We start from the raw sequence: 23697 nt of genomic DNA, 5'->3' as shown, positions 1-23697 counted from the left end.
TGGCATGGACATCGGAGCACATAGTGGCAAATCCAAATGTTCTATCGTTGATCTTGGAGAAGAGGTTGATGCCCAGGTATGTTGTCCGGGACATTGTCATTCACAAGGGATTGATTAAGCCTTGCTTCACAGGAAATCATTTCCTAGTTTCAAACAAGAAGTTCAAGCCTTTGCTAGATTTTGTTGTGTTAACTTAAACTCAGTTTATGGCATGTTTCTTGTTGCTTAGGGTATGATTGAAGTGAATACTATTAGGCTTTTGAAAATTGGTTTTTGATTAAAGGAATTAGTTAGTGCCATAGAGATATACATAGCTGGAGGACCTTGTGCAATTGTTCCTTGATCACAAGCTCAATTTATGGCATGTTTCTGGTAAAAAGAAGAGTTTGGTTGGAAGTTCCAAGAGTTTCGAAGAGGAAGAATCAACATTTCAAGTTCTACTAATCTATTTCATTACTCTTCATGCCCTTTCCTATAAGTTATCGCGATTCTTCTGCTACCAATTTGTCTTGTTAAATGCTTTGGTTCATTTTATTCTAATCTTATTCCTTTTCTTGCCTTCCTGGCATAAATTTTATTAGATTCCATACATACCTACTACTTTTCATACTTCTTGCTTTTACCAGAACTTTCTTATTGTTATCTAAGGCAAAAGATGACAAGCAAATTGAAACCAATGATGAGTTATGTTAAATGGATTTCATATTGGAAACTAAATGTCACCATTGATCTTGTTGATGATTTCACAAGATAACACTCATTGACAACGATGTGCTTACTGTTGGATTGTGAAAGTCGATAGAGGGAGGGGGGAGATAAATATCGATCGAAAAAAATTAATCGTAGAGTAAGCAGCGGAAAAGTAGAATTACAACGCTAACAAGAACCGTTTTACTTGGTTCGGAGTCTTGGTCGACTCCTACTCCAAGGCTCGCACTCATCGAGTACTTTCATTGGACAATCCACTAGCAGTTCGAAAAGATGATTACAAAATTTGAAGTACAAAAATGCTAAAATAAATGAAATACCGACAACAAGTAAGGAAAAAGAAATCAGCACGTTGCCAGAGAAGCTTCGTCGTAGGAGCACAGCACAGGATTGCAAGCGTTAGAAGACATAGTCGTGAGTTGTTCTTTGATCCAGGGCTCACCCTCCTTATATAGGAGGCTCCGGGAGCCCGGATCCCTTCCGAGCGCATGGACTGTGACGTAGTCCAACCAGCTAGAGCGCTCCATGTGGCGATGTGCGATGGGGATAAAGTTTGCATCCCGGGCGCCCGGATCCCTTCCGGGTGCCCGAACCTCCATTTTTCAGCTACTTGCAAGAAAACGTTAGTCTAAGGCTGAATGCAAATTATACAACACTGCAAAACAAAGTGTTAGCATGATTTATATAAGGAACAAATATTAATTAGATTCCGTCTCACCGAGACCGGAATCTAGTCAAGATCTCAACTTAGAGTTCTGAAATGATTCTAAGTTGGATCAGCGCCAAAGTTCCCTTCCCGAGAGCACGTCCTCACAATCAGCCCCCTACAGTGACTTACCTTAACTTACCTGTCAGACGTTCGGTCAGTCCATCAACCCGTCTGGATTTCGTGCCAGCTACCCGGTTAGCCCATCGACCTAGCAACACTGAGTTAGCACAGTAGACAAAAATAGTACAGTAAACCTAGAGTTACCTCCCTAAGGTTGCCTAGATTCACTCACTAGGATTTTCATTGCCTGGCTTCACTCACCAAGACTTCCTCCACCTAGCTTCACTCACTAGGGTCTTGCTTCACTCACCAAGACTTCCTCCACCTAGCTTCACTCACTAGGGCCTGGCTTCACTCACCAGGACTTTCACTACCTAGCTTCACTCACTAGGGTCTGGCTTCACTCACCGGGACTTCCCCCACCTAGCTTCACTCACTAGGGCCTGGCTTCACTCACCGGGACTTCCACCACCTAGCTTCACTCACTAGGGCCCGGCTTCACTCACCGGGACTTCCACCTTGCCTAACATTTGGTTAGAACTTACCTTTGCTAGTCATCTAGTCATGACTAGACTTCTATCTCCCAAACATCAAGTCTTATTTAGATCAACCCTTGGTCATATTGTCAAACATCGAAACCCTAGAGGTCAATTGCACCAACACTTACATCATATTATGGATGTATACTTTTTTGGATTATTAAAAATAGGCATAGAATCATTTTCTCAAACTGAGTGAACTAAAGTTAAATGAGGTTTTAGCGTTTGAATGTTGAATTTTATAAGTGATGGCTTTTTTCTGAATTTTTTTTTATTTTTAGTTCCATTATTGTCATATCTTAATTCAAATAAATTTTGAGTGAAACAAATGATTAGTATTCTTTTTCTCATGAAATAGTAATAGCTATGGTCATTGTAAGCGATGCCTCTCAAGTAGTGTGTACAAGCCACTATTTTTTGTCAGGGATCTTCTCAATAGCCATATGTTTTCATTCATGCTAGTTCTAGCATGATTTTTAGATTCCTTTTTTGTTCTCAACCTCGAAGCAAAACCATGAAACAAAGCAAAGCAAACATGAATTGTGATGTTGATTTTAGGGACTCTATAATATATATCAAGCCAGAGGACGAGATTTTTCAAGAGGTTCTATGGAAGTAAGTTAAATTGCAAAGCTTACTGACAAAATCTCTCACATTCTTTCTCTCTCGATTTCAACTGAGCTCACTTTCATTTACTTTTGCTTTGCGTGCTGCGAGGCCATCTCCTAGTGAGGTATGGATGGTGTTTTCTTGCGGTGATTCATTACTCATTTCTTAGTAAGCATTTATATGTTAACAATATGACAATGTTTTCAATGTTTTATAACTTATTGGCATTTGGTGGAGATATGCTACTCTACATTCCATATTGGCATTCTCACTTTTATCTTATGATATCTAGCAACTAGTTAATGCCATGCAAGGTATTTATGACAACCAAATTTAATAAACCTTGCTCTCTATCTTTTAAGTGTCTTATCACAACTCACATTCGTATTTTACCTTAAATTAAATTGTTATAATAAAAGGACATTGAATGAATTATCTTATTTTTTATTTAAATTTGGAAATCTATGAAATAATGCTAGATAGAGATTCCAATGTAACATATTTAGATGAACGCCTTCTTCAAGTTCAGAGCAAAGCTAGAGAACTAAAGAAATATCCAACAGAGTTTTATTATGCAAAGTTTTTGGATAAATAAAGTCATATCACCCACTCTTTTTAACTATAACTTAATAGTTCATATATTAATGATCACTTCTTTATCATCTTATCATAATGGTTGGTAGAAACATGCACAATTGTTTAGCATCTTCAAAGAATCTTGATTGATAAGATTATCCTTGCAAAATAAGAAATATATGGTTATTTACCAATCATGACTTATGCTTTTTGTTTGTTTATTTCAGGTTGTTATGTCAATTTAATCAAGTGTTTTAGGATGCCTCAATTCCTACTGTAAAATTTGTACTTTCAAAAGTTAGTGAAAGTATCCAACTAAAGGTCAGTGTTCTATATATACTCTCAATTCCTTTCATTTCAATTATTTTTTGCCAGAATTGGAAGGTCAATGTTGAATGGAGGTATCAACTGAAGATGGATAGGTGGATGTTTCAACTGAAGATGGATTGGTTTCACATGTCAATTATCTTCAAATTTGGATGATGTCTGGTTAATGTTTGTGTTAATCAATGTATCTATCATTTTGGAAACTATCTTTGAATCTGGATATGTCAATTATCTTCTAATCTTGTTTGAATCATTTTGATAGTAATATATCATTATTTTGGAAACTATGTACTTGATTTTTATGTACACTGTGTATCTATCTCTGTTATATATATATATATATATATATATATATATATATATATATATATATATATATATAATGTCATGATTTTTATGTCTTGTTGAAAGATTGTAACTTACTTTCCTTTTTGTTAAGTTATGGTTGATTTCATTTCTATAGCAAGGTAAAAGAAAAACAATGGTTTTGTAAATATAAAAACAATGATTTTATAAATAGAAAAACAAATATGATTTTTTTATTTTTTTTTATTTCAAAAAGACAACGCAAAGTGTTGTAAAAGTATTATTTTTAAAGCATTGCAAAAGTATTGTCTTTGCTACAAATGACAATGCTTTTAAAGCGTTGTCTTTGAAAAGACTTTTAACAACAGTGCTTTTAACAACGTTTTTTCAGCCACATAGCCAACGCTTTTAAAGCATTGTCTATCAGCTTTTTTCTTATAGGCCCCCTGGTCATACATCCACAAGAATGCACTAAACACTAGATAGTATGAACATAGAAGCAACCCAATAAGCCTAATTCTACACCTCCTTGTAGAGAATTGCTCCCCCTTTCAAGGCGATACTCTAGATGTTCGGTTAAAGGGTTACCCTTGTCACTAGAGCCCCTAATCATAGATCTAAAGCATCCCCTCTACGAGGTGAACAAATCAACACAATCACTCAATTAAATATGAGAATTAAGTACAAACACATCACACACACATTTAATCGAATGATTACAATGCATAAGAAATGTCATATAGAAAGAAATTGGCAAATTCAAGAGTTAACATCAATCCCACATCACAATTACTCCTTTAATTCTAGAACAATGCGATCTACTCCATACCAAGAAAGAAAGAATCCAAAGACAATGAAATTGAAAGCACAAAACCCAATCTAGAAGAAGAAGGGAGAAGAAGTTTATCTGATACGTCGAGTGATCTTCAGATCTAATCCTTTGCTTCTGAAGTATAGGAAATGATGAAAACAACTTTGGCTCATCGAACATAATGCGAAGAGGGTGTAGATCGGAACCAAGATGGTCTCCCAAGAGAACCTTTCTCCCTTGAAGAAGGGGAAGAACTCCCATTAAATAGAGCATGACACAGGCCTGGGTATGACCCGTGCCATGGTCGTGCCTCATTGGCATGTCTAGACTCTGCTGTCGTTATGCTTGAAGAGGCACGACCGTGGCTTTTGGCACAGCCATGGTCTTCTTCTTCTCTAGTTACTGGACATGGCCATGCCTTTTAGCATGGCCAGGTTCTTCCTCCTATCGAGATAAATTGCATAGTCATGCCTTTTAGCATGGTCGTGTGCTTCCTCTTCTCTGGACCAATGGCATGGTCGTGTGTTGTTTGACCACGAGAGAAGGGATACGGTAGTGTAGTTTCACACAACCAAAACTCTGCTTTGCTTATTTTGTCTCTCCAAAGCGCGTTTCACACCGTTTTTGCTCCAAAAATGTGTCCTATTGCCAGAAAATGAAACAAAAGTAGATCTCTAATAAAGAGTGTAATAATGCTGAAAATATGACAAATAGGGGTGAAAATGCATCGAACATAAGCAAGTGAATATGTTTTAAAATATGCATAAAAATAAATATATTCTATACACATCACACCACATGTTCAAAGAAATTAAGCAAAATAGCTATGTGAAGCATTTTCAAAAATATGTTTCAAACAAAGTTTGACAAAGTTAAAAGTCGTGACACAACATTTTGCAAGGGTTTTTCAAAGTAATGATTAAAGCAAGTTTTGAATAAAAGTTTCAAGTAATTTCAAGGATATTTTTCAAAAATGTATAAGTTATTTTCAAAACATAAAGCTTTTGCATGAATTTTTAAAAATCTTTTCAAAGAAGGTTTTTCAAAGTGAATTTCAAAACATTTTTAAGTATATCCTCCCCCTTAACCTGATATTACTTTAAACATAATATTCATCTAAAAATTATTTTTAGATATCTAACCTTTAGTTACTAACTAACTACCAGAAGATAGTAGCTTTTACTTGGTTAGTCAAGTTAAGTAATATTGTCCAGTTAGATATTTAGTGAAAAAAGACAACTTAACTTGATCACTGTATTTTTATGTTTTTCTTCCAAACTTATTTTGATGCACTAATTTAAGAATCTGAAGTCCAGACAAAGGCAATTGTTTTGGCAAGGTTTTCACACCAACTATCAGGTCCTTCAGACCTAGTTGAATTTCAGCATGGTGTTAGACCAGTTAAGTCCTGTATACTTGGTAGAAATGTTAGATCACACAACACCTAACTTTAATCCATTTGTCATTCATCAAAACTCATATTTTACCATTGGTGCCAACTACACCAAGAATATGATGCGGACCATACTTACGGATTCATGCGCGCCCTAGGCTCCTCCAATGCATTAGAGGTGCCTTGAGATTTTTTTAAAAAAAATATCATTGAGGCACCTCGATCAAATATGCCACCTAAATTTTTTTTTTTTGTTTATTTTTGAGGTATATTATATGTATTTAGGGTTCAAGATTTTAGGAGTTGGGTTATAATGGGTTTGAGCCAATAAGATTTTCCCTCTAGGGTTTAAGCTTCCTTCTTTGGTTATAGTGTTCAAGATTAAAAATTTTAAATGCTCACAGGATATATTCTATGGATTTAGGATTTAAGATTTTAGGATTTAGGGGTTGGGTTATAATGCGTTTAAGCTAATGAGATTTTCTCTCTAGGGTTCAGACTTCCCTCTTTGGTTATAGTGTTCAAGATTAAAAATTTTAGATGTTCATGGGGTATAGTGTTCATCTTTAAGGAAATTTTGATTTAAAAAAAATGAATTAAGACGCCTGGATTTGATCTAGGCGCCTCAACCCTATTTAAAAAAAAATTGGCAAAGCACCTCAAATGCATTGGAGGTGCCTCAAGTCGGGTATATATATACATAGCAAACTCATGTGTATATATATATATATATATACACACACACACGAGTTTGCTATGTTGTGGACCATACGGCGTGCGACTATGATGACCCATAAGGTTTTGTTATTTATTGTTTGGGGGTATATTATATGTATTTAAGGTTCAAGATTTTAGGATTTAGGAGTTGAGTTATAATGAGTTTGAGTCAATAAGATTTTCTCTCTAGAATTCAGCCTTTCCTCTTAGGTTATAGTGTTCAAGATTATAATTTTTGACTTTTTACCGAACCACGTAGATAAGTTTTCAAAATTACTAAATAGCATAGGGTAGTTTCAAAATTACTAAATTATGTACCTATTTTTCATTTTACCCCTATCAGTCGACTAATATTTTTGATCAATCGAATCGATTTTGTTCTGTACCAAAATGCTGAATTTTAAGCAAATCAGTCGATTGATGTTTTAAATCAGTCGACTGATTTGCTTCCTTTTTTTTAAAGTCGATTTTAGGAAAAATCGATTGATGGACCAAACTATTGGGACCTTGACGCCCGCTAGAGGGGGGTGAATAGCGTGTCACCCAAAACGTCACTTCCTACAATGGTTAGTACGCACAGCGGAATACAAAAACAAATACTAGCAATAGAAAACAAACCTAACACATTGATTTAACGTGGTTCGGAGATAAAGCTCCTACTCTACGGCTATGCGTAAGGTAGACGATCCCGATCCGTCGGTGGATGATTCTTCGGAGAACTTTCGGCTAGCTCGCGTAGCTCCTTATGGGTGGAGAAACCTTGCCACAACCTCGTACAAGCACGCTAGATCACTTGGGCATTTGAAAACTCTAATTAGGGTTAACCATCCCGAATTTCGTCCCCATTTGGCAAGGAGCGGCTTCATACATATGAAACCGCTCCTTCACCTTTTTTAAATTTTTTAATTAAAATAAGTTTTTTAATTTAAATATAATATTAGAGATGTTTTTTTATTTAGGAAAGAGATATATATGGTGTGAAGGTTTAAAAAGTATGGGATCCGTGAAAGAGTTGTTGAAAGATTTTTTGATAGTGGAAAGATATGTGAGGTTTTTTATTTTTGATATGATGCGGATGTGATAGTGAAGGAGTTCTCCAAAAGGTACAACAATTGTGGATGCTCTTAGACTTCTCTGTCTGTCAACTTTGATTATGGTTCCTCTATTGATACATATTAGACTTCATGATATGTCAAAACTTGTTAAATTTATTTATCAGCTAAGTATTAATTCATCTTGATCTAGTCTAACTTTTCAACCACTACATTAGCAGTAATCTCTCAAGTCTTTTAGACTTATAAATTTGATAAATAAATTAGTAAACACAATATTAACCTAACTTAAACTCCTTGTTAAAAACATCAAGACCACTCCATCAAACTTGACCATTTGATATTGAATGAACAATTCTATCTAATAGATAATATCATCCGCGATCTTTGGTCGACTAGACATCCTTCGGTCGCTTGGAGCTTGGTCAAATCCCATCTTGACCGAATCACCCGGATCATAAAATCTCGTCACTACCAGTTGCCTAGAAGTCATCTATGATCGCTCCCCTCCTCACTCTAGTCATCTAGAACTGACTCTGTCAGTCGAAGGTTATCCCAGTCAATCACTCAAACTTCCTTTCAATCATTCGGTACCGTCAAAAAAATGCTTCCCTACATTCGTTACACTTAATGAGTATGATATAGTAAATTAAAGTTACTCGTACTTATCTTAACTAGATGTTCAGCTACCCATCAAGTGTGAGTTTCCCATATTCAATTCCTATCTAACTTCACTTGGACTTGACTTTAGATCTTAACTGACTCCACTTGAACTTGATCCACCTAATTCCCAACTAAGTTTTGCTTGCTTGATTCCCGACCAAAATTTGTACCACCTAGCCCTGCTAGGACTTAGATTCCCAATCAAGACTTAAGTTGTCTAGTCTCATTAGCCCTTAGTTAATGTTTGGTTCCCAATTAAAACTTTACTAACTGACAAATAACATATACCTGCACACTTAACATAACTTTATTAGATCTCAACTAAATTAACTTTAAACTTACTCATTACATCAAAACTTAGATTCAATGTGGTGCTCCATCACCATCAGTTTTTCCATTGGCTCTTCTAGCCTCCCCACTCAACTCATATGTTTGACCCACCGTCTCCTCAAGGCAGTATGGTAGTTAAAGTATGGAGTGTTGTCATATGAGGTCTTGAGATCAAAACTCAGCGTGTCTGATCATGTCTCCTCCCATGTCTTATCATCTGCACTAATGGTTAGTAACCATCCATGATTTACTTCCTTCATATTAACCTAAAGACAGATTAATAAAAATGCTAGGGACAAACGAATCATCTTTTATCACAAGATTATCTCATTCACCTGCTACTTTAACCTTTTTAATACCATATGATAACAATCTCACTTCAGGTCAACAGACCATACTTGCCTACTCTAAATTAGCAGACCATACATACCTACTGTAAATCAGCATATCACTTAGATCTCGAGCTAAAAGGTTGACCTTTCGGATCAGGTTGGAACGTTGTCACCTCTAAGGGTCAACTTCTCGGACCAAGTCGACATGTCGACACATTGGAGGATCAACCTCTAGGACCAAGTTGGTATGTTGGCACCTCTCTGGAGTCTTACGAGTAGACAACATCGTCCAAGCTGAGGATGAGCTTAGTACCTCGAGCTCTTCCCTCCCAACTTAGCTCCCCAAGATCTCCCCTCCAAGCTTAGCTCTCCAAAATCTCCAAGCTCAATTCCATGAGCTCTCCCGTCTGAGCTCATCTCTCTAAGCTCTCCGAGCTCAGTTCCTTGAGCTCTCTGCTTCAAACATGGTAGGTCGTATCCTTGGCCCATCTTCAAGTCACCCATACAACTTGTACCATAATTGGCCACGTGACCCATAATTCCTCATTTTCAAAATTAATGAGCAATAACATTTGAAAAACATTAATCGCAACAAGATTAATGGTTATCAAGTCAAAAATAATAATGGAAATGACTAAATGGTTCCTTATTTTTTTAAAGATCATAGCTAAAGTCTCCATCGATATCTCTCAACCTTATAGCTATAAATATTCAAGTATCGAGGAATCTCATCTACCTCTCACTTTTTCACCCTTTACTATTCATTACACCCTTTGTAATTTAAGATAACTTTTAACGCTCTTTGACATTTGCTCTAGCATACATAGAACAGATCATGTTGTGCAGGTCAAACTATACCTCTACTTCAGTATCCACCTTGTCAACAAACCTCTGCATCTTCACTTACACCTCTGCTCTCTACTTCAGCTCTATCAGGCATCTTCTTTTTAATCACCTTTAGCATAAAACTTTGATATGATTCAATTTAAACCAGCAGGGCATCCCTCCTTTAAAAATTGAATAAAATAAAAGTATATATTAATAAAAATATGAGAGAAGCCATTATTCCTTAAAATAGAATAAGAAATGCGTAAGGATAATTTAAGAATTAGGATTGCTTTAGTATTGTTTTTTTTCTAAAATTATTTCTCTAATTAAATATACAAACACTTAGCAGAAATTGATGCAAAACCCAAACGGATAACAAATCTATTATAATGATTTTTCCTAAAGAAGGAGCCTAGCACCTAAGCACATCAAAATATTTAGCCATTGGAAAAAAACAATGTGCACAAGAATAAACAAGTCCACTTGATATAGCTTCAACCCGAGACACAACATAGCCAAAGATAGACATGCAGAAACATTGTTTAATAAAAGTTATAGTAAACAAAGTGTGGGAAACTCTGCCAATGCACAGAAAATAAGATCCGTTTGCTTCAAATAGCCTTGAATCCTTTGTTACCTGATGTCGAACCAGAACTTCAAGAAAATTTGATCAGTTCAACATAGTACTCAAAATCATGGGCAACCTACACAGTGATCCATCCATATAGTAGGTAATATAAATAATTCCAATAATCATCAGATTATGAATTAATCAATTTAGTACAATAATTACATAAAACATGTCTTTCCCAAATGGCTTCATGATATATATTTTATCCCCATTAACAATGCCACCATTCTAACCTCTGGTGGATAGTGTAACCTTCCCAATGATAGCGGAGAGGCTCAATACATAGTTGTTTGGCATGGCCACTCTTTTTCATTAAGCTCATCCAAAGTGTGGCGCCCCAATCTGCTATTTTTCTTTTCTTTCATTCCTCTCGGTACTCCAATATCAATGGCCACTTTTTGGCTCATAATGAGGCTCTCAAGATGCAAGTGCCAGAGAATCAAAAATGATTGAAAGAAATTGATTTTTAAAAAGTCCAAGAGAAAGCTTCTCTACACTAGTAGTTCAGGAACTTGCATAATTTCTGCATGTGTCACCTGGTTTGCACGAGCCATACTGATTAAATAAATCTTGTGCAACACAACACTAACATTAAATAAGGAAGCAAGCACAGCATATATTGGCAAGCTTTTAGCATATTAGCATACTAAACGATGGTGAATCTAAGAGCACAAGCTTATCAACCAACTAGCAAAAATAGTTATTCACTCATACCAAACAATCTGAAAGGAAGACAGACTTCAAGACCTAGCCTGTTAATTTTGGGTATTAGATCAAACTATCAGAAACATATACTGAAATGAATCCAAGTCAAAACCAATACCTGTCCAATCTCACCTTGAGCATCTTTGAATATCTAAAAACATAGCTAAATATCCTTTCCCATTTTAGTGCTCACAGGCTAAGATATTACAATCCTTTAGAATCAATCAGCTATTACATAATAAATGGCCTTTGGATCTTTTAATTAGCACCTCAGTTGCTTTATCCAAGTGTCAAAATATTCTTGAATTTTTCATTTTTTTATGCATTTAAAATTCTCATATAATATTTAATTGAAAATTCTGATGAAACATCAAACACTGACTGATGGTCTCACCAATGACTTTGCTTGTACCGCTGCCTGGTCCAATTTTTGCACGAGCAAACAAATCAATCATGAAAATTCTTACCTTTTAAGCTTAAGAATGATTAAGAAAAAACTACCTGATCGCTCTAAAAGTTAGATTTTCAAATGAACTCCGTCAATCTATAGCAAAATGACACTTCCAACAATTTATCAGCCAATTCTAGAAAAAAAAATTGAAGTTTAAAACCAATGCATGATACCTTTGTAGAAAAGGTTCAGCCCTAAAATACGGCATGAATTGGAGGAAGATTTTTCATTACAGCAGAGCAAAGCATACAAGTCCAAAAGCCATCTTGCAAGAAGAGTAGTCATAATACCTCAATGAAGATACCAAGTATTTCTGAAACTCCAAATTTTAGAAAACCTAGGTTCATATTGTGCAGGTAACATATCTATCAACTGCCTGGAACCTCAGCATTTATTATTTGTATATTCACACATAAATGTAAAAATATAATTAACAATAATAAGCTTTTGCCTTCCTTTTAGTAAGACTATCTACGCATATCATAACCATTGTGATCCAATTATCATTTATGAAATATTGTATGTTTTTTAACTAATGAGAAACTGAAAATGTCAAATTGAAATGTATAGCAGGACTCTCTTTCACATTATAAGGATAAATAAGAACAGGAAAGCTCTTCAAAATTGAAATCAAAAGGATAAACAAAAATAGGAGCATTGGTAACTGGAATAAATAGTCCTGATTCATTGTAGACATAATGGGAGGTCTTGTAAACAAAAATCTGCAGGATGAGGGGTTAAGTTTGGCAATACATTTGCACTTCACAAGTGCATTTAGAAAATGCACCTTGTGGTAAAGTGCAGTGTGTGAAATAGTCATTTTACAATTATTATTATCATTTTACAATGTAAATTAGTCAATAAATTATTATTTTACTTTTTAAATATGAATCAAATGTTATTAACATATTAAATAATAAATTGATAAACATGCATATGACAACCTAAGAGAATATGTGTTGCATATGTTGTAAGGCATCAACTACATAAACTGTATATGTAGAACTCAATATAGAAAACCTAAGAATTTCATTTTGCCACCTATAGCTTGTCTACTTTATCATTGTCCTTCACAATTTAGAATATTACAATTTATTCTCCTTAATTTGCAAAACAAAAGTAAAATACCATAACAAAGATGACGGTATTCATCCACAAGTTTAACACAAATTTGGAAGAAAAAAATTATGATTCACCTTATATTCATTTATTGAATTGCTCAGCATGCTAATCTAACAAAGGCTTTGTTCCCCACACCAAGGTATATCTACAAGAATTGTCTTATCTCTTCTTTTTTCTCATTTTTCTTCTTATTATCATATGATTTGACTGTTGGTACTTTTTGCTGCATATTCAATTGACTATCGCAAACGTTGTAAGCACCTCACTTATCATAGGATGAAAATGCAAGACGCTAGATAAAGGAACAAGATTTCTATTAAACAAAACTCTAATCTTATTGTATCTATTAATTTAACCATTTAAATTTTAACTTTTTAAAAGTACCCCAAGCTTATTGTCCCAGATGCCGTTTATGCAATGGAGAATCATTATTTGCATGGGAGAATACACAACATTAAGGTCAAGGGTATTTTGTTTTTGTTAGGACTCGTGCGAGCTATAGGAGGGTGAATAGCTTCAATCGCTTCTCGGCTTCGCTTTGTGTTCCTCATTGAATGCGCAGAAGAAACTTCAATCAACTTGGATACCACATGCACTACATTTTGATTTTACTTGGTATCCACCTCCTTAAAGTGATTAATCAAAGAGTCCACTCCTCGCTCACTTCCACTAAGAACTTCCTCTTTCACGGAAACTTTCTGGAGGTGGAGAAACCTCTTACAAGCTTGAGCACAAGAATACAACAAGAAGGACAAAATACACAAGCAAATGAAAGTAAACAAATTTTACATATGAGATCTTTGCTTTGAATGCTTGCTTGTTGCTTTGGGTGGCCTCTTGATGGTTAGAAATACAGCAGCACTTCACCTCTAACCTCTCAAGAAATGGCAGCTTGAAATCTCCATGAAACCCCCTTTTCTAGGATTGCTTTCAGGCTAACAGACGTCTCCCAATCAATTGGCCTTACCACAATTAATTGTCATGTCAAATTCGACCATTCAAACCTGCAGAACGGCTCTTTTTGGCTTAACCAATCAATTAGTGAGTCATACCAATCGATTATTGGCTTCCAATCAATTGTCTCAATCAATTCTGAAGCTTTTTGTTCTCTCGAGAAAGCACTATCAATCGATTAGGTCAATCGATTCGGCAGACTTCTATTTCCTCGCAAAACTTCTACCAATTGATTGCCTCAATCGATTACTTCAATTGATTGTCTCAATCGATTACTTCAATTGATTGTCTCAATCGATTGCGTCAATCAATTCCGAACCTTATTGTGCTCTCAAAATAAGCTCTCAATCGATTGCTTTAGGCCAATCGATTACAACAATCGATTGCCCAACCCTTAACTCTGAATTCGAGTTTAGGATTCACCAATCGATTGCTACCTCTCACCAATCAATTGGCAACTCTAAATTCAACCTTTTCAAGGTTGAATTTGTGTCTTGCCTAGTATCCGATTGATTTCAACCCACCAAGACTTCCTTTGCCCAACATCCAATCACCGTGACTTGTTGAGACTTCTCGTTGCCTAACATCTGGTAGACCTTGACTTGCCAAGGCTTCTTCACCAAATGTTCGATCCACCTTGACCCACTTGGATTTTCTGTTGCCAACCTTCCCGTTGGACTTTCGATCACCAAGTGTCTGTCAACCTTTGACCCACTTGAACTTTCCTCTTGTCAACCTTCCCGTTGAACTTTCGATTGGACTTTCCTCTAGTCAACTTTCCCGTTGAACTTTCAGTCACCAAGTGTTTATTCAACCTTTGACCCACTTGGACTTTCCTCTTACCAACCTTCTCGTTGGACTTTCAGTCAACCTTTAACCCACTTGAACTAATCAAACATCGAAACTCAAGCTCGAGTCAATCCAAACTTAGTCAACTTGGTCAACCTTGATCCGAGTTTGATTGCACCAATAGTTTTTATGTTGCAAATTATGAAAGATAAATTGTACCATCCTAAACTATAAGGGTAAATTGAAAAGTTGGAAAATTATGAGGGCAAAATAAAATTTTCTCAAAATCTAAATTAAATTATTAGTGTGAGATAAACCAAGAACACCAAAACCGCTATTAATCTAATATCTCTAGCACTTTCTCATGTTGGAGCATAGATACTATATATCCAACTTGGTCCATAAACTATAAAAGGTTTTAATATAAATATAAGGATAACACAAACCAAGATCATGATTGTGTAAAAACATGAGTCAGCTCATATAAAGCACACACCTAAACGTCTCTTCAACTTCGAATCAGCACACAACAAACGATGTCTTTGACTTTAAATTAGCACATTAACAAAAAAAGGATAGAGGAAACAAAGAAAATGCAACCAAAATAAGAAATCTATAGAACAATCATCAAAGGACATGAATCCAATTACCAGACAATATAGATGAAGAGAGCTTATTGGTTTGTGAAGAAACCTAGAAAAAGAAAATATAAGAGAAAAGAAAAAGGACTTGGATCTTATCATCCTAGTGTCACCACTAAATTTTGGGAGACCACTCATATGGCTAGAGTTGAAGCAAATTTAGCAAATTTCACAAATAAGATGCAGGGCACCCAAGAGGAAGAAAAAAGAGGATGCATATTTACAAACAAGTAGTAAGTTGTGTGGTGAATGGTAACAGAGAAAATGCTGAGGGCGTAAGGTGAAAAAGCCCATTGTGTCATGTGAGAGACTAGAGTAGACGAGTCAAACAAAGAGCAGCAATGAAAAGGCAATCCTACAAGAAGGATAGTGATGATCCTCACAAGTGGCAAGCGAGAGTTGCAACAACTATCAATGTAGTGGAATAAGTTGCCCGGATGAAGATCTCTCTACAAGCAATTCCAACAAGTGTGACCTCGAAAACACAATAGATTAATTTGGTGGCTTCAAGAGCATCAAATCTAGTTAGAAGTTGGGCCCAGTAGAGCAGTGCCTTCTAGTTGTCGTTAGTGGCTATAGTACCAATAGTGGAAGATGGATTTATGCTAGTGATAATGATGGCTCACCTAGATGGCCTCATGACTCTAGAACAAGATAGGAGATTCACATGAAAGGCTCACACATGAATTTTATTTTGTGCAAGAGGGATTATAGCGAGTGGCAGCATACAATCAGATTACAAGCATAGAAAATCAAAGTTCAACAACTCTTGGTGGATGCAAATGGTGAAGGTTCATGAACAACAAAAGCAACATGAGGGATCAACTTGTGACGGAGAGAAAATCAATGGGCCATAGATGCTCTTCAAACTAGAGATTTCTTGTAGAGATGCATAGCCTAGAAGAGGCTCAAATTAATGTTGTTAGGAGCCGCATACGCACAAAGGTCTCTAAGCCATGAGGCAAAAAATTTGATTTCCTAGTGATATCACGAACTTGATTGAGAATGAGAGACTATTGTCTGGTTGGACAGAAGTAACAAGTGAGTGGAACGAGTCAGGCTCATGCACAAAGAGAAGTGGATAATAGGAGACCTCTGCAGAATGCCTCTTTGGAAAACTCTAACACTAAAAGGATAGCTATGATAGCATGTTAAATTTGGGAAAAGAAAATAGTATTACATATGTTGTAAAAGGCTATATAAATATATAGAGAGAGAGAGAAACCTTCAATTTAGAAATCTTAGAGTTAAAAATATTAATGTGGAACTAACACTACTACACCAATGACCATATAAACCGAATATCTCTACTGGGAAAGCACCTTTCCAAAAGCACTCTCCTATCTGCATTGAAAAAGTAGCTTTACGGATGTAGTTCTTCGAGTAAAAGGATTCCGAGCATAAGTTGATCAAACATCTTATTAAAACCTTACATAGTTTGAACCTCAAGTGTTTGAAAATTGGAAAAGCACTCTCAAACCCATCTGAAATAATATTGGTCAACTGGTAAAATTAAGCTTTATCGAACTTTGAACATCATTGAGGTAATATTTGACACAAAAAAAAAACAAAATGAGTAATAATATATTTCATGAGTTTGTACTTCAATGCAATCCACTATGTTACAGAAAATGATACTTCAAGTGAGAAAAAAAAATGATAAATATAAATATATCAAATATATAATATAAAATATTTATTAAAAAAAAACAGAACAGAGAAAGCAGCAAATAAAGGTAATGGCATCAAGAAGTCCACACCTGAGCCACAATTGGAAAGAAAATATGCGAGATGATGGTAAAGGGTGAAGCAGGAGGTAGATTCCATCTTTTACTAAAGAATCATGCCTTTGAACAGAAAGTACAAGCTTGAGAAGAAATGTTCATATCATTCAATAAATCCCAAGAAAAAAAACATCAAATACGTCACATGTACAAGAACACATTGAAATACACTCCATTGACAAAAACTTACCTTAAACACACTAAATTCCCGTGGAGCAAAAACGCTAGATATCTGCATACCAAGAAAAAATAATAATAAATATCCCATTTGAAATGAAAATTTTAATAAGAGTCTAAAACTTAAACAAAGTACTATAGTATAAAGCAATAGTAATTCACCTTTATGTCCCTATAAAAATTGAAACAAACAACACTCCAAAATGCCAACGAACTTCTGCTACAACTTGCTTCTTCCAGGGTACAGTGCACTCTACTTACTAGGTGAAAGCCGAGTGTAGTATTCAGTAAAGTCTAAACGAAAGAGAAGGAACTTCAAATCAACATGTTGTTGCATTGGTAACTGATAAATAAAAGCATCAAGTGACGCTGAATATTCTTTAGCTATTTTGTCCAGATCTTCACTCATTAACTTAAGAAATTGTCCAGCTTGTTGCATGATGGCTTTCCTACCACCATCAAGCCAAGAACCATGTTCCTTATTTTTTGTCCTTGATTTGCCTCTCCCTCTGAAAGATATTAAATCAAATACTAATAATAACAAAAATAATGACTCTTCACAATTTCATGAGAAAAAACATTCAAATGTTACCTTTGTTGCAGTTCAAATATACTTTCAAACCACCTCTCTGCATGGCTTCGAAAACGCAAAATAAGATCAAACAGATCAAAGAGGATCTTAAAAACGCCTAGCGATCGTTCCCCCAAAAGAGACTTCTCAACAATTGAATTGAGATACTTATCGTGAGCAGCAAGAAGATCATCCAAATCTCTTGCAGCATCCATTTCTTCTGAAAAGTGTGCCCATGAAACCTCTAGAACCTCAAACATGATATAGTATTGAAAGTTTGTCACAAAATGATTCATCTCATTCCATAGTACTTGGCATCTTCGAAGAATGGAGACAAACTGAGTCTTGACAGATGCACCTTCTTTGGTGAATATACAAGAAATTATGGAATTTGGCTTCATCATCTTCCATACCCCAAGCAATGCATGCTCAACCCTTCTGAGTTTCCATAAAAAATTGAAAATTTTCAAGTATTTCTTCATGACAATTGCTGTAAATACTGTGTCTAGAGGCACCCTTGCATCATACTCCAAAGAGAAAACATCCCATCCTCTATCACCATCACTATGCTCCATCATTTTTACCTTCAGACGGTCTAAAATATCATGATCATCATACTGTGCATTGGATGCACGGATTGCAGTCTCTAGCAAACCAGCCAACTGGAATGAGCTTATAGTGTTGGCTGGCTCAGAGAGCTCTGGACCAACAATATCCATCAAGTACTGCACAAAGTCACCCTGGCCAAGAAGTAAATACCTTTTGATTGCAAGACAATGATCTTTGAACCGATAATGCTTATGAATCACATTCAGCAAGTGGCTATCAATCCGTTTAGCTGCCTCAACAACAAGTGCTTCTAAAGCATCTGTCTCCCCATATACAATCCCACCCCTTCTAGTTGTTTTCCCAACATGAGCTGCTGCTTCTGAGGCAGCAGCAGCCCAACCAGTGTCTTCACAGCAAACTTTGAGGAAGTTAATGGACTTCCCTGTCCTCAAGATCCTCTGTGCTAAAGAAGGAGAAATAAAAGAAGGCAGCATTGCTGCCTGGATTTGGTAGCCTTCTTGCCATAAAGCCTCCGCCTTAACCGCTTGGCTCTGTATGAAGAACTCAGAGAACATGTCCTCCAATTCACCCTCCAAAACCCAACTCCGGACCATCTCAAACAGAGGTGAGCATGCCCTCAGCAATAGACGACCCATGAAATCCTGCACTAAAGGATCCCCATGGTGTGCCTGCTCATGTATTGCTCCAGCCATTGCCCCACCTCTCAGAGCTCGACAGCCATCGACCAGAACTGCCATCAATCTCATCCTCACAGTTGGTTCAGCAAGCCAGACTTGAAGCCGCCGCATAGATAAGTAGTTACCTGGCACTCCAGAAATGGATCCTGGAGTTGGAATTGGATTTGAAGAGTGGGATTCAAGCACAGCCAAGAGTTTGTAATAGTCTGAAAGCTCATCCTGAAGAGCGGAGCAGAAAGCCTGACCAACAGTGCCAATCTCCTCAGCAGGAAAGCAACTCATACTTTCAGTAATGAAACCCCTTACCTTTCTGAAGAGCCATCCAAGTTCACAGAGCTTGCGGACCATTGTTTTCATGGCTCTTGGAAGCTTCAACGACTCAGGTAAATCATAACAGTTTGCCATCTTGTCAAATCTCACGTATCGGCCGTCAATCCCCTGGCAAACAAAGAGGATGTCCCTCACGATGGCAGACTCAGTCGCCTCAGATTCGTCCATGACCAGATCTGCATATTCTCTGAGTGCGATCTCGCGAATGTTCTCAGGATCTTTGGATACAAGGAGAATACCTCCAGAAGGAGGTAGAAATTTCTTGGCAGCAGTAGGCGATTGGTGGCTGGGCTGCGGATCAAGTGGGAGAGCAGGGAGGCCGATGTTAGCCGGCGAAGTAGGAAGTGTTTCGCGCCGGCGGGAGTCAGAGAGAGATTTGAGGAGATATAGGAGTGCCCAACGGTTGCGGATTGCGCCGGGGGCGGCGGATCGGGCGGAGAGCTTGGTGTGGAGGTCCGCGAAGGCAAGAGCTTCCGAAGAGCGACCGGACGAAGCCATTTGGCGCTTGATAGACTCGGCCATGGCGAGCTCGTCAGGGGCGATGGAAGGTGCCATGCAGCTGGAGAGCAAGCGATGGGCGAAACGGAGAGCGCGGGGCAGCTCATCAGCAGCGATTCGAGAGGGGGAACCTGTAGGAGAGAGGAGGCGAACGACGAGCTCCTTGATAAGATCGAGGATTTGGGGATCGTCCATGGCCGCCGGCGAAGGCACCTGGAGGCCCTAGGGTTTATATGTGTTTTTTTTTAATTAGTGTCGTTTTGTATTTTTATTTAGAGTTTTCTAATTCAACGCATTCATTTTATTCGTTTGGGCGGGGAGAGGAATCTTTTCGAAAAGGGCGAAGTGATCGAGCAGTAGAAATATACCCCTACGCGTACCACCAATAGTTAGAATCGATTAGAGAAGCTACTGTCGGTTTTACGTTTCTAAGAAGGGCGATCATCGTTATGTCATAGTCTTTTCCTAATTGATTTATCAAATACTATACTGAATAAAATAAGTAAAAATTAAAAGGGCGTCATAATTAACATATTAAAAAAAGACAAAAAAAAAATACATTCTACCTGATTTTTCATATTAAAATATTCTTATTCCAACTAAACTTATCAAAATAAATTTTTAATTCAAGTTATCAAAAATACTATACATACATAACTTTTATATTAACAATTTTTAATTTGAAAAAAAAATATTTTTATATTAAAAATATTTAAATTTAATAAAAAGTACTATTATAATAACTATTAAGGCTATGTTTGATGAGAGGTAATTAGATTTTAATGTAATCATGATTATATTAAGGTTAATTATTTTATTTGGTACAATAAGGTTATTTTATTTGGTACAATTAATGTAATCTGAATTATAAAAGGTAATAATTTTTTTAATCCACATTAAAAGCTTAACAGCATATAAATTAATTATATTACGGCCAAAAAAAATTTTATACCAAATCTAACCTTAATCTCATCTTATCAAATCAATTCCTCAACAAATTCGCCAACACACCTCTCTATCGCCTCACTCGCTTATCCCAGTACTTCCATTAGCAACGACACCGACACCACCTCTCTCTCACCTTGCATACTCATCCCAACGCCTCCATCACCAACTACACCGACACCACCTCTCTCTCACCTTGCGCACTCATCCAACGCCTCCATCGACATCAATGCTGACACCACCTCCATCCAGCGCCAACACCAGCATCAGCGCCGACACCACCTCCATCCAACCCCTCCATCATCATCGACACCGACACCAACATTGGTGTTGACACCAACATTGGTGCTGACACCAAAATCGACGTCGACACCACCCTTGTCTTTGCTTCCTATTAAAGTTTTGCTAAGGCTTTGATCCACCGCTACCTCCATCAACAACGCCGACAGCACCTCCCTCGCCTCTACTTCCCATTAAAGCCTCGCCAAGACTTTGATCCACTGCCTCCATCAGCATTGGCGCTCAACATCAACTTGGCATGTATTTTTTTCCTCCTAAAGTAAACATGATTTTATTTCCCCTCTAAAATATCCTGTCTTTTTCTTAGTTTTCATTAAATTAGAATGGATGACTTCGAGCCAGTCCATAGCAATCTTGAAACTAGAGATAAGTTAAAAGTAGCAAGCGAAATGCAGTGTGGCAATGAAAATTATCATTGCTAAAACAAATACTGCAAAGTACTTGTTGTGTGGGTATTGACATCCATGTGAGTAAACATTAGAATCAATGCAACATCATTAAACGAATACAACAATCAGTGGGTACTAATATAGATGTGAGATTGACTAAATAGGTATAAACAACTCATGATTTGAGGTTATCAATGTCAAACACAAAAAGGGAGGAAAAAAAGTTACAATGATCATTCTGTGTATACCACTGATATGGATATGTAGCAAAGGGGTAATTATGTGGAGATAGGAGGATATTTTAGTCTTTTGGCAGGCTAGGGCTTTAAGGAGACACTGTAGCATGCATGGAAGGGGGAGGGGGGCTCGTGAGGTGGCTTCCGCCGCCAGGGGGCTAGCGGGCCTCTCCCCGCCGACGCCGGTTTCTCCTGTCCTCTCCTCAACTCTCCCCCTCCTCCCACCGGTAGGCGCCGTTGGTCGCCACTTCGCCCTTCTCTTCACCGCATGTCGCCGCCGCCGCAAAGAGGGAGGTTGTCTTCTTCCTTTCCACCGCTGCCATCGACGAGGATGCCGGTCATCGGCTGCTCCTTCCATTTCTTCCAGCAGGACGTTCTACTTCTCCTCCGCCGCCAACTCCTTGCTCCCTCACGTCATCACCATCACCTCCTTCTTCCCCGTCGCCGGCGTCATCGACGTCAACACCAATAGAGGTCTTCTCCACCACCTCACGCACAGAAGGCTGCCGCCGTTGGCTTCACTGCTCGCTGGACCACCCATGCCGCACTCACGAGTCCTCAAGCGAGCACGACGACCTCTCCTCTTCCTTCTGTTCTCCCTCTCTCTCACGCTCTCCTCGTCGGAACCGACTCGGCGTTGCCTTCCCTCCGTTGTCCTCTCCCGCGTCTTCGCTCGGCGACCATCGACTCTGAGCAACCGCAGTGGGCTCGGGTTACCGCCTTCATCCATTTCCCATAGCACACCATCAGCAGCCGTCGGCCGATCCACGACGTCGCTGGCAGCCCAGCTATTGCCATGCTCCGATCCGTGCTGCCGTACAGTTCCGACGTCCAGCCGGCATCCAATCCACGCCGTTGTGCGCTTTCGGCATTGATCTGGTTTTCGAGCCATCATCGTATTTCGTTCGTCGTGCAGTCGTTATATTTCAAATTGTATGTTTATGTTGTATTCGAGCATGTGTGCTAATGTTGTGCCCCGGCCTGCGTGCCGATCTGATATCTCGGCCTGCGTGTCGATCCCGTTTCCCGGCCTATGTGCCGGTTTGATATCCCGGCCTGCGTGCTGATCCCGTTTCCCGGTCTACGTGCTGATCTCATTTCCCGGCTTGTGTGCCGATATTAGTTCCAGGCCTGCGTGCCGCTATTATCTCCCGACCTACAACTCGTCTTCCGACTTCATGCCGCGTTCGGTTTTGCGTCGTCAGAGCCAGCTCTCCAGCCTGATCAAATTCATCTACTCTCACGGGTCGCGATAACTCGAGCCGCGTCCCCTCCGAGGGCGCCCCCCTGGGCCAGGGTACGTTCCTCGTTCATATTCCATATGCATTTTCATTATTTCATGGCTTAGTCTTGTACTCATATATTCGTTGGATCTGCCTCGAGCATTGGGGTATCGGGGGCCGGGTTAACCCGGTCACTGGCTGCAGGTAGCATTAACCAGAGGATTTCTGAAGACTTGGTCAACACGGAAGCCATCTCAGCACACCCCCCCTCTGGGACGTCGCGACTTCGTCAACATTCCATCCACCTCACCCGGCGGTTCATCCGACTCAGCTTCCGGACCGGATCAATTTGGCGCCGTCTGTGGGAACACAACAACCTATTCCGGAATGTGAAGATGGACGACGTCGGGAGGTTCTCTGCCATTATCACAATTCCGGAGGATTTCGACGCATATATTATATTTTATCCTCACTCCACCGGTATTCGGGAGTCGAGGGATCGAGTGGAGCTTCAGCTGGCTGACAGGTTAGTTTTTCGGTTATGTTTTTTCCCTGACTCCATGGGTATTTGGGAGTTAAGGGACCGAGACAGACCCTTAGCTGGTTGGCACGACTTCCTGATCAGGTACGCTACGAGCTCTGCTCTCTTTTTACGATTATAGGAACTGTTATATTTCCCTGATAAAAGAGTAAGAGCCTAGTTCCTTGATCAAAGACTAGAGCCTTCAATTTCTGATCGGACAC

The 23697-nt window shown here is 38.2% G+C and overlaps 1 protein-coding gene across 5 annotated transcripts; it reads right to left on the bottom strand.

Moving 5' to 3' along the window:
- Positions 1–10697: 10697 nt before the first annotated feature.
- LOC121985256 (gamma-tubulin complex component 3-like) lies at positions 10698–20128 on the bottom strand. Of its 5 annotated transcripts, none has more exons than XM_042538586.1 (5): positions 17807–20128; positions 17377–17723; positions 17228–17269; positions 17014–17120; positions 10698–11127 (listed from the first exon to the last, which is right to left on the bottom strand). In XM_042538586.1, exons 1-2 carry the CDS (start codon positions 20053–20055, stop codon positions 17468–17470), a joined length of 2505 nt encoding a protein of 834 aa, XP_042394520.1. In that variant the 5' UTR covers positions 20056–20128; the 3' UTR covers positions 10698–11127; positions 17014–17120; positions 17228–17269; positions 17377–17467. The 5 variants fall into 5 exon arrangements, with proteins under 5 accessions (XP_042394520.1, XP_042394521.1, XP_042394519.1 ...); XM_042538587.1 differs by having other exon boundaries at positions 17014–17100; XM_042538585.1 differs by lacking the exon at positions 17014–17120.
- Positions 20129–23697: the final 3569 nt, after the last annotated feature.

Source organism: Zingiber officinale, chromosome 5B (genome assembly GCF_018446385.1).
Source record: "Zingiber officinale cultivar Zhangliang chromosome 5B, Zo_v1.1, whole genome shotgun sequence".
Taxonomy (NCBI): Eukaryota; Viridiplantae; Streptophyta; class Magnoliopsida; order Zingiberales; family Zingiberaceae; genus Zingiber; species Zingiber officinale.
Note: the sequence above shows the minus strand (reverse complement) of the source record. Positions and strands in the feature narration are given on the sequence as shown.

Coding starts and splice junctions, on each gene's coding strand:
- LOC121985256 (XM_042538586.1), bottom strand. CDS start 20,055: ATGGACGATCCCCAAATCCTCGATCTTATCAAGGAGCTCGTCGTTCGC. Junction 17,724..17,806: donor ATATTTGAACTGCAACAAAG/GTAACATTTGAA, acceptor AATATCTTTCAG/AGGGAGAGGCAAATCAAGGA.